This window comes from Peromyscus eremicus, chromosome 8a (genome assembly GCF_949786415.1).
Source record: "Peromyscus eremicus chromosome 8a, PerEre_H2_v1, whole genome shotgun sequence".
NCBI lineage: Eukaryota > Metazoa > Chordata > Mammalia > Rodentia > Cricetidae > Peromyscus > Peromyscus eremicus.
Window position 1 is genome coordinate 12,044,689 of NC_081423.1, and position 11,710 is coordinate 12,056,398.

Below are 11,710 nucleotides of genomic sequence, written 5' to 3' on the forward strand. Positions count from 1 at the left end.
GCAAGGGAAGAGGTGGCTGGAGAACGGGAGGGTCTGGAGAGGAACAGGAGACAATGGCACCTGCTCAATACAGTTACATGGGACCACTGCAAAGCGAGGCCCCGCCAGCTTGGTCAACACACATTGAGCTCTTCCTGCAGGCCCTGTGTTGCTTTAAGACAGGCAGGGCTGGATGCTGGCTTCGTTCTGGGGACCTCAGGCCTGCTGAGTTGACCAAGGGTCTTTCTGTGTAAACCCTAACTCAGTGCACGGGTGTAGGTCCAAAAAGTGGAGAGGTACAGGAGGCTCTGGGGGATCTCAAACCACCCCATTTGGTGACAAGGACCACTCAGGCTCATATGGATGCACAGAGTTTATTGGACAGAGATACAGGGTCTTTGAGGCTTTGCCTCCTCCAGCCCAGGGTCACCTGGTACACTGGTCCCTCCAGATGGGTGAGCTTGGCTGAGAGGAGGTCATACGATGTGGCAATACAGGACTGAGATCTGAGCTCTCTACTACTTTTTCTCATCTTTCTACTCCTCATCAATGTTATGATCATCCTCATCATCATCATCATCATCATCATCGTCGTCTTCAACTTTGTATTTGTCTTTGATATCTTCCTTCACTTTGTTAGTGTTAGAGATGGGCACTGGTTCTCCTGGACGCATCACTGTGTTATAGGTCCATTTGAAGCCGATCCCTTGGAGGCAGACGGGTGAGTGCATCCCATTGACAGTCTGTAGATGCTGGTCTGGACCTCCACTCTCTACAATTGGACGTCCTTTTTTTTTACCAAAGGAAAACTCAGTCCCCTTGTTGGTAATGAAGGTCAGGGAGTTCAGGCACAATCCCACAGTGCCAAGAACCTTTATTACATACTCGTCATCATTCAGAAGAAACTCTTCATAACGGCTTGAACGGACTCCTTTGATATCACTCCAGTTATTTTGAAACTGCAGCTGGATGCTGGAGACAAATCAAGTCATTACAACCTCAAGAATTCCTGTTCTTTTTTTTTTTTTTTTTTTTTCGGTTTTTCGAGACAGGGTTTCTCTGTGTAGCTTTGCGCCTTTCCTGGAACTCACTTGGTAGCCCAGGCTGGCCTCAAACTCACAGAGATCCGCCTGGCTCTGCCTCCCAAGTGCTGAAATTAAAGGCGTGCGCCGCCGCCACCACCACCCGGCGGTGAATTCCTGTTCTTACTCATAAGTGTGCCCTCTCCTCGTTCTGGTTCACAATACAGTCTCCAGAGGTGCCCAGCTGTGATATGGAAGCCTGGAGTCCCTCCTCTACCTCTTCCACACACATCCCTTCTCACAGGTCCTCATAGAGTCTGGCTCAGGTCATGTATCTGTGCCTGGGTGGCTATATTTACCACTGCAGGTCATTCTGAGCCTGAATCCTTTGCAGGGTCTGCCCAAATTAGTTTCCCATCTAGAGCATCCTCCCCTGTCTGACCCAAATGAGGCAGCAGCCACAATGACACCCCTCTGCTCAGGTCAGCAGACCTTACAGGCAGAGTCCAGGGAGACAGGGTCATCTCTCCTAGTGTTGTCAGAAGGGAACAGGAGAGCCCTGGGAGCTGTTCTACCAAGCAAAGAAGTCTTCTACACTATTGCTAATGCCAACTTCCTTCTCTTGCAATGTAAAATACATACCAAATCATACCACAGGTAAAATGCCTGAAGGATATCCCATTGAACTAGAATTTCAGATAACCCTAATTATAAAGATAATTACACTGGAGTAATTTCCAGTGTAAGCAGATTTTGTGTTGCATGGTTTATTTGCTTATTACTGAAATTGATTTATTATTTATTTTGTGCACGTGTGTGTGTGTGTGTGTGTGTGTGTGTGTGTGTGTGTGTGTATTTGTGTATGTCTATCCATGCAGGCTCACATGTGCCAAGGCCTTAGTGGAGGTGAGAGGAGAACTATTGGATGTTGTTTTCTCCTTCCACTGTCTGGGTACCATGGTTCAGACTCAGGTCAGATTGGCCAGCAAGCACCTTTACCTGCCAGAGCCATCTTGCCAGCCTTTACTTCTATAGTGGTACTGGAGACTGAACCTAGGGTCACTCATGTACTAGGTAAGCCACTAAGCATAGTACCATTTCCCCACCCATTCTTTCTTTCATTTTTACTTTATTTGAAACAGGATCTCACTCTGTGGCCAGGATTTCCTTAAACTTCTTCATGGTGGAAAACCTCCTGCCTCAGCCTCCTGAGTTGTGACATTATTTACATGAGCCACCATGGTGGTCTACAACCCTCTGTCTGCTTTCTACTCTGAGACAGGGTTTACTCAGGTGTCCAGGTTGACCCTGAGGGGCCCTGAAGCACCATTTGGCCTCACATTTGATATTGTCTAGCATCAGCATCTTAGGTAGCTGAGATTACAGGACTGCACCACCAGGCCAGGCTCCAATATTGGATTTTAAAAGCATGGCCATAGACTCTCCAGCAGTTGTGAGGATGAGGAGCGAGGACTCTAGGCTTAATGCCAGCCTGGGATCCATAGGGACACCCTGCCTCATGAAATTGATGGCTATAGACAAAACACAGTGGTATGTCTTGATTTCAACCTCCAATACCACAAAAGTGGTATGGGATTTGTATAAACATGTTGTCAGTTCTGAATTGTGTGTGTTGGCAGTGTATACATGTCTGTTTGCCTGTGTTGTGGAGGCCAAAGTTAGGGGTTGGGTGTCTTTCCTGATCACTGTCCCTGTGTGTGTGTGTCGTGTGTTTGTGTGTGTGTGTGTGTGTGGTGTGTTTGTGTGGTGTTGTGGTGGTGTGTGTGTGTTTGCTTGTGATGTGGTATGTGATGTTTGTGGTGTGTGATGTGTATGGTGTGGTGATGTGTGTGTTGTTGTAGTGGTGGTGGAGTGTGTGTGTGTGTGTCTGTCTGTCTGTCTGTCTGTGATGCATGTTTTGAGCATGCAGAGGCTAGAGCAGGGCACTGACTACCTTTCTCTCTGGCTATCTGCCTTATTGCTTGGAGACAAGGTCTCTCACTGAACGGAAGTTCAGTGTGGCAGCTAGAATGACAGCCCAAGAGCTCCTGAGATGTTCCTGTGGCTGCCCCAGCGCTTAACTCACAGTCCCTCCATCTTCCTTTTGCATGGGTTCTGGGAATCCAACTCAGGTCTTCTTGTTTGCAGAGCAAATGCTCTTTCTTACTTTCTCTGCCATTTTTCCAGGTATGCCACCTTATTTTTCCTAGGCAGAGTCTCCAAGTGACCCTGGAATTGCATTTTGGGTAAGACTCTGGCCAGCTGAGTCCAGCAGGATCTCCCTGTCTGCTCCCGCAGCTTTACGTTTACAGACTTGTGCTGCTGTTCTCAGCTTTCACACCGGTCCTGGGGACCCAAACTTAGGGCCTCGTACTTGCACAGCAAACATTTTATCTGCTCAGCCTTCTCCCTGTCTCACAACTTCAAATGTTTAAAGGATTAAGATGACCTCAGTATTACACAGGAGACACAGTAAAAGAACATCCATTGATCATCTGTGCTGTGGGCTGTCTTTCTGTATGCTGTGAATATGTGTTGCTGCCATTGGTTAATAAAGAGACTGCTTTGGCCTGTGGTAAGACAGGTTATAGCCAGGAGGAAATCAAAGCAGAGATACAGGGAGAAGAAAGACAGAGTGAGGGGAGATGCTCCAAGCTGCCAAGGGAGCAAGATGTACCAGAACACAGTAAAGACACGAGACTCATAGCAATACACAGATGAATAGAAATGGGTTGATTTAAGATGTAATAGCTAGCTAGCAATAAGCCTGAGCCATTGACCAAACAGTTTGTAATTAATGTAAAGCCTCTGAATGATTATTATAAAAACGGCTCCTGCAGGACCTGGCAGGACTGAGAAACTTCCATCTACACATCTGAAATTCTATTAACCTTGGGGACTGTGCTTGCATTTAACAAGCTTGGCAACAATAGCACAAGGCCTTTGAGGCATTCTAGGAGAACAGCAGACCTCATGAGGCAGAAGCTGGTGAGGACAGTCAAGCTCTGGTCTGTCCCTAGGGAATGGCTGGCCTTTCTAGAGCAGAGCAAAGGTCCAGAATGGCAGGGTGAACTGCACATCATTTCATGTCCTGTGAAGGTCATTTCATGTCCTGTGAAAGCCAGGACATCTCTCAGACCATGTAAGCAGTTCCTGTGACCTCCAAGGAGCACTAGGACCACCAGAACTATGGGAGGAGAGACCCTTCAGCCTCTATGATCCTTTCTGAATCATAAAGTTGGAGGTACCTCTCCACCTGCCTCCCTGAGGATTGTCTAGTCTGGGCCTAGCCTGGGCATTCCAGATCTGAGTGGGCTAGCTCAGGTGAGGGTTCTAGACAAGCCACAGGAGCAGGCACAACTGGGGACTGCTACAGGAAGCCAAGGAGCCAGAACCCTACTCACCCCTTGAGGCGTCTGGCCAGTGTATAGAAGATCCGGATGGCCTTGATTTCCCCCTGCTCTTCACCATGAATGTAGAAATAGCTGCCGATTGTATTGCCCAGTATATCTGGGGAAAGTGAGGCAGAAAACACTCAGGGCCACTCTCTCACTCAGAGGCCCTTATGCCTAGGACAGGACACAGGAGGTGAGGGCCACAAGGAGGTAAGGTACTCACTCTGGGCTCTGCAGGTGGCACCAGCAAGGACAGCCAAGGTCAGCAACAGCAGCATGGCTCCTGAGGGTTTGGGGCACAAGTCTGGTGCTTAGAGCCACAGGGAGATGACAAGACTTCAGAAAGGCTCTGAGGAAAAGACTCAGATTTAAGGGACCTCCATACCCCAGATTGAGACAAGGGAACATTTGAGAACCCTCTTTTTCCACATCTCTAAAGGCTTCAGAAGGGCCCAGGGATGGTTTCCCCCACATGCCCACACTGCAACCCCCCAATGTCACTGTGCTTCCATTCCAACTCAGCTCTTAGCAAGAGATCCCATGATGTCATATCACACTGGGCTCCCCAAAGTCTAAAGCTACTCCTGGAGAAACACCATGTTCCAAACCCCTCCATCTGTCCCTCATGGTTCAGTCTCTATCTGGCTCAACCCATCCTCCATTTCCCCTCTGGCCTCTCCTGCTGCACCAGGCTGGACTGTTGCTCCTTCCTTACCTGTGCTGTGTGGTCTGAGCCCCTTGGGTGGTTCCTTTATATCGACACCACTTAACTATTGTACCTGTGGGACCTCCACAGTCCCGCCCTTGGCAGGGTTTCCTGCAAGAATATGGGTATATATCCGGGACATCCTGGGACACTATTTGTGTTCCTCATCTCTGCTTTTGAACAAATGAACCTCAAAGTCCATGCTGTCCTCTGCATTTGCAGAGGACATCCTGTTGAATCCCACCAAGGCACAGAAGTTTCAGAACTGAAAGTGGGAGAATGTGGTCACACTGTTGATTTCCATAAATCCAGACTAAGCAGGTTCCTACAGCCAAGAAATATGATTGTCTCCAGCATATGAGATATGCAGAGTCCTGAGCATATGTGAGGGGAAATCAGATGCATCCTGCTCATGGCTTCTCAGGGAAAAATGGGTCCAGGTCTGTACTGGGAGAATGTGCCGCATAGGTCCCACCGCCCTTCCTTTTATGGGTTGTTACCTAAGATCTTTTCAGAGTTTTCACTTAAAACACCTGCGCCATGCATATCCCTTCCACACACTGCTCATAGCAGCTCCCACCAACTGAGCAGACAGAGTTCTCAACATAGCCCTCAGTTCTCCAGGCAGCCTGAGGCTGGCATCAATACGGTGCCCATTTTATAACCTAAGAAAAGGAGGTACCAAGTGGTTTAGCCCTGGTGTGTCAGCCTCTCCTTGGGACCCACAGATTCTTTCTGCCTCCACCTCTCTGGGACACATGCCTCATCCTCTAGTTCCCAGGAAGTCTGGCCCCAGGTGGACAGTTGTATGGAGGTGGCCAACTCTACCATAGCACCCTCCTGAGCTTGAATCTTTTGCAGGGTCTGTCCAGCTCACAGTTTCCCATCTGGAGCCTCCTCCCCTTTCACCCCAAAGGAGGCACCAGCCACAGTGAGACCCCTCTGCTCAGGCAAGTAGACCAGAGATGGACCTTGACCTCAGTGGGCGTTCTCTGGGACCAGCAAGACAGAACCTCCTCTCCTGGTGTTGTTCAGTGGGAGTGGGAGGTCTCTGGCAGCTGTTGTACTAAGCAAAGAGGAGAAGTCCCCTCTCCACGTCGTCTAGACTATTCTTAACCCCAGGTTTGTTGTTCGTACTTGCTAAGATGCATCCCAAATCAGCCAGCCTCCACAGGAAATGCAGAAAGGATATCCAATTCAATTTGATTTTAGATAACCAATGCATAATATTTTTGTGGAAGTATAGCCCAGGCATTTACCGATTTTTTACTTGTTGGACATTGTTTATTGAATGGGGAGTACCTTGTGCCATGGCATGCTTGCAGAGGTCAGAGAACAGTTTGTTGAAGTCAGTTCTCTCTTTCCCTTGGGTAAGCTCAGGGACCAACCTCAGACTGCCAAGCTTGGCAGCAAGACCCTTACCTGCAGAGTAATTCCAGGCCATCACCTACTTATTTGGAAGTTCTGAGAGTTGAATAGAGCCTGACATATGCTATTTGTCTCTCTGTTTGTCTTTCAATCTGTCTTTCAGTCTGTCTTTCAGTCTATATCTATCTATCTATCTATCTATCTATCTATCTATCTATCTATCTATCTATCTATCTATGTACCTACTTAACTTGTTTTTTAAACAGGATCTCACAGATTGAGATTAAACAGATTGGCCTTGACCTTCTTCATGGTGGAAACCTTCCTGCCTCAGCCTCCTGAGTCCTGACATTATGGGCATGAGCCTCCATGCCAGGCTCCAATCCTCTTTTTACTTTATATTTTGAGACAGAGTTCCACTAAGCTGTCCAAGTTGACCTTGAAGTGACTCTGTAGCCAGATTGGTCTGGATTTGTGATCCTCTTGTGCCAACCTCCTGGGATTGCAGGACTGGACCACAAACCAGGCTCCAAACGTTTCATTTTTAAAGTCTAACTATAGCTGAGTGTGGTGTTGCTTGTCTGTGATCTCCAGCACTTGTGAGGAAGAGATGGACAATCCAGGCTTAAGGCTAGCCTGGGCTACATAGTGAGACCCTGTAGACATAGCACAGAATTAAAATATGCTTCTGTTGTCATTACTGAAGTGTGTGTATGAATGCACGTGTTTGAGCATGTGTGGGAGCACATGCATGTTACATATGCATGTGACTATGCAGAGGTCAGAGCAGGACACAGAGTTTCTTCTTTTATCTCTGTCTACCTTAGTGCCTGGTGACATGTCTCTCACTGGCCTTCCAGTTTTCCCCTGGGCTGCCTGGCTGGCCAAAGCGCTCTTGATATCTGCCTGCCTCTTTGCCTGCCATGTCCCATACTGAGGTTATAGATACTCATGGCCATTCAGGATTTTTTTTTTAACCTGAGTGCTAGGTATCCCAACTCAGGTCCTCAGGTTTGTGGAGGAAGTGCTCTTACTCGTGGGGCCTTCTCGCCAGCTCCCCAACCTTATTTTTTGAGGCAGGGTCACTGAACCTGGAGCTTTGTATTTGGGCTAGAATTATGTGGGTGCCGGGAATTCAAACTTAGGGCCTTACACTGCACAGCAAGCACTTTTACTCACTCAACTATCTCCTCAGTACCCCAATATTCAGTTTTTAAAGAATAAGGATATGCTAAACATTGTACAGGCCAAGACACCTTTCAAGAGTGTTCACTGTTTGTCTGCAATTTGATTGACCTGGGGGACTGTGCTTGTATTTGACAAACTTGGCAACAGTAACCCAAGATCCCAAGATCCTTAGGGTGCTGTAGGAGAAAGGCAGAGCCCTAGAGGTGGACACTGATGAGGACAGTCAAAATCTGGCCTGTCCCAGGGGACTGGTTGGCCTCTGGAGCAGAGCAAAGGTCCAAAGAAAGGGTCTGCACACCTGGGGTCTGCAAAGCTCTCAGCTCACATGAGCAGTTTCTGTCACTACCAAGAGGCCCTAAGGCTACCAGATTTAACTGGAAGAGAGACCTTCCAGCTTCTATGATCACTTCTGATCCCAAAGTCCTTCCCCATGTGCCTCCCTTATGAGGGGTATCAGCCCTTCCCAAGCCTGGGCATTCCAGCCCTGAGTGGGTTAGCTCAGACCAAAGTGAAGAGCAAGAGACATGGGTAAGGAAGATCAGTGAATCTTCTAAGTAGATAAGCCACAGGAGGTGGGCACAGCCAGGGCATGCTAAGGAAGCCCAGGAGCCATAACCCTACTCACCCCTGATGATGTCCTGGATTTCCACCCTGCCCTTAACCTCTGATTGCCTTGTGTCTCTGAAGAAAGGGAGACAAAATGGAAGGCATTAAGAGAGAGCTAGAGCCAATCCTCACCTCCAGAGTTGACCAGGCAGCTGTGTGGAGGCCTGTGGATTTGGAGACAATGAAGAAGACAGAACAGAGTCGAGAGGACGGCCAGTCAATGCCGGACAGTGCCTGAGTTGATTTCACAGCCAGCTTATATACAAACTTGCAGGGCAGAAGTAGAACAGTGCATAGCACAGGCATTCAACCATTGTCTACCCTGTCCTTGGGTCAAGGAGCAGGCTGTATCATTTTCTATCTTGATGTACCTCCCAGATGGATGTCAGCAGCCTGAGGCCAGCAGCAGCAGCTTGTGTCTAGCTAGACAGTGTGTTCCTTCCCATGGTCTAATCAGGACTTTCTCACAGCCCTGGAGCAAGCAAGCCTGAACTCTAATGACTCAGAATAGACTTCAGATTCAAACTGGGAAACTGAGTCACTGTGGGCTCCCACAATTCCTCCTTTTTTAATATTTGAGTTGAAGCAGTAGTAGTCTAGATTATATATCCTTTTTTATTGATTACATAGGCTGATTTTCCATTAGATGAGCCATTAGTAGAAATCAAAGCAGCATCTTTTATTGGAATTTGTATTATTATTTTAGGGAAAATTAAAGAATGTATCTATGCAAAGTGTAATAATTTTTTTTTAAACATCTGACTTTCATTTTATTCTACTCTTGGTTGCCATAGTGATTCACTTGGGCACTGCACACTATTAGATGCCAACTTAAGTTTTTTTTTTAAAGATTTATTTATTTATTTTGTATACAGCATGTATGACCAGAAGAGGGCACCAGATCTCATTACAGGTGGTTGTGAGCCACCATGTGGTTGCTAGGAGTTGAACTCAGGACCTCTGGAAGAGCAGTCAGTGCTCTTAACCTCTGAGCCATCTCTCCAGCCCAAGTGTAATAATTTACCAGCAGGAAAATGATTATCAATTTGACTTAAAACTTGAGCAAAAGCAATTGCTCAAGAATCATTATTTTGAAATAGCCAATCAATTTGTTGTTGAGTGAATGGCATATTAATAATCTCAGGCTCTTTGCCAAAATATTTTTTAGATTTAATTTTACTCTTTTGTATTAGACATGTTACAGGTTGTTAATATGAATTTAACATTTTAACTGATGGAAGAGGAAGATGTAACCATAAAAGAGGACTGTTTTGTCATAATATTGGGAGTAAGTCTGGTGGGCAGGATATATGTTTGTCAAGGTTGATCCTAATCAATGTAATGTATTTGTTGACACTGAATAGCATTTTCAACCTGTGAAAAAAACATGTCTTTTTTTTTTTTTTTGGTTTTTCGAGACAGGGTTTGTCTGTGTACCTTTGCGCCTTTTCCTGGAACTCACTTGGTAGCCCAGGCTGGCCTCGAACTCACAGAGATCTGCCTGGCTCTGCCTCCCGAGTGTTGGGATTAAAGGCATGAGCCACCACCGCCTGGCCCTCTCTTTTTTTTTTTTAATTAATTGTCTAGGCTAATTAGGATCATTATCTCTTGTTAAAATATCACATAAAGTTTCTAAATCATCTGTAGATAATTTTTCAATAAAATTGTAAACATTGAATATCCCTTAATAACTTCTGAAAATTATTTAATGTTTTCAACCTATCTTTTTTATTATTTATTTATTTATTTATTTTTTGGTTTTTTTCAAGACAGGTTTTCTCTGTGTAGCTTTATGTCTTTCCTTGATCTTGCTCTCTAGACCTCGAACTCACAAAGATCCGCCTGCCTCTGCCTCCTGAGTGCTGGGATTAAAGGCGTGCTCAACCACCAGCCAGCCTCAACCTATCTTTTTTATCTTTAATTGTTGAGGCTTTAGCTTTTTGGAATATAATATATAATTTAAATATTGAAAAGGCAGAATCTTCAGCTATTTTTTAAATTAAATACCAACCAGAATTAACCTGATATGGTTAAATCTCCCACATATCTTATAATTTTCCTTTGACTTTAGTATAGTTTATATCTACTTTGGCCTTCTGTAATTTTTATGTACCTTTAGGCTAGGCCTTTTTCTATGTTCTTTTGGATAAGCCAGACATGAACAATTTTTTTTAATTATAGTCTTTTGACATCTCTTGCTTTTTAGTAAACATGCAAATTTTCATTAAAGTCCTTTTTCTTGTGGTTTCTTTCCAGCAGTTTAAAACATTGTATAGGTATAACATTTCAAAAAAAATAGAATCATATAAATATATATGCATATATCATAATAAAAACTTACATTTGCATGAAGATATAAAAACCTGAATCAATGTGAAACATTTGAGATTAGTAGCACTTTTTTTTAAATCTTAATCAATGAAGGGACCCAACCCTGTTTTAATATGGGGATGAGAGCATGTTTATGTGTTTTCACAGGAAGAAAATGAAGCTCATTGGCTGCCTGAGCGTTTAATATGATATATGGAACAGAGAAATGCTGGTCCTGATGTTGCTGATGGTCATCCAGAAGTGCCAGAGTGAGACCTATTGGCCCTATATTTCTGATCCTCCTGTGTTACATCCTGTGATTTAGGAAGGAAGGAAGGGAGATTGTGGTCACAGTCAATGATACCCAGTGATTAGATCAACTTGCCATTCAAAAATTCCTGATTGCTCAAAATTTTTGTTATTTTGGATATGATAAAAGAATTCATTTATGTTTTGCAAAAGAAATACTACTTTAGATGGATGTCTTGGAAAGTTTTCAAAACAAATAACGGGGCATGATAAACTATGTACCGGTTATACAAAGTTATTGCTCCCCCAAAGTAATTGGGGAAGTAATATTTCACTCCTTCAATGATTTCCTCCATGCACAAAAGAATTATGAGAGTCTAACAGAACTTTGTTATGGAGGTGATGTACAGGCATTGATCCTTTAAAATACAACATCACATGGACACAACAATATATTCTTGACTGGTCTGGAAATCAAGATGATTATAATGACTCTTATTCTATGTCTACAGCTGAATCTTGGGACCAAGGACTGTCAGCTGGAATTTGGTATTCCAGTACAGGATTTTCACAAACTTATGTTGGAAACTTGATCCTGCCATGGGGACAATGACAGGACATTCTAGTTCTTCAAAACCCATTTGTCGCCAGGCATCAGTGGTGCATGCCTTTAATCCTAGCACTAGGGTGGCAGAGCCAGATGGATCTCTGTGAGTTTGAGGCCTGCCTGGTATACAGAGCAAGAACCAGGACAGGCTCCAAAACTATACAGAAACCATATCTCGAAAAACTGTTGGACCCAAAATCTAGGGTCTCGAGTGGGCGCCCCAAGAACCCAGACTCAGGTCTAGTTGATGCAACAGCAAGAGGTGTTTATTTAAGAAGCG

The 11,710-nt window shown here is 45.0% G+C and overlaps 1 protein-coding gene across 2 annotated transcripts; it reads right to left on the reverse strand.

Annotated features, from left to right (window-relative positions):
* Positions 1–337: 337 nt before the first annotated feature.
* Positions 338–8,525, reverse strand: LOC131916699 (prostatic spermine-binding protein-like). Of its 2 annotated transcripts, none has more exons than XM_059270159.1 (4): positions 8,397–8,525; positions 4,620–4,745; positions 4,406–4,511; positions 338–951 (listed from the first exon to the last, which is right to left on the reverse strand). In XM_059270159.1, exons 2-4 carry the CDS (start codon positions 4,672–4,674, stop codon positions 516–518), a joined length of 597 nt encoding a protein of 198 aa, XP_059126142.1. In that variant the 5' UTR covers positions 4,675–4,745; positions 8,397–8,525; the 3' UTR covers positions 338–515. The 2 variants fall into 2 exon arrangements, with proteins under 2 accessions (XP_059126142.1, XP_059126143.1); XM_059270160.1 differs by lacking the exon at positions 8,397–8,525 and adding an exon at positions 8,284–8,374.
* Between the last annotated feature and the right edge of the window lie 3,185 nt (positions 8,526–11,710).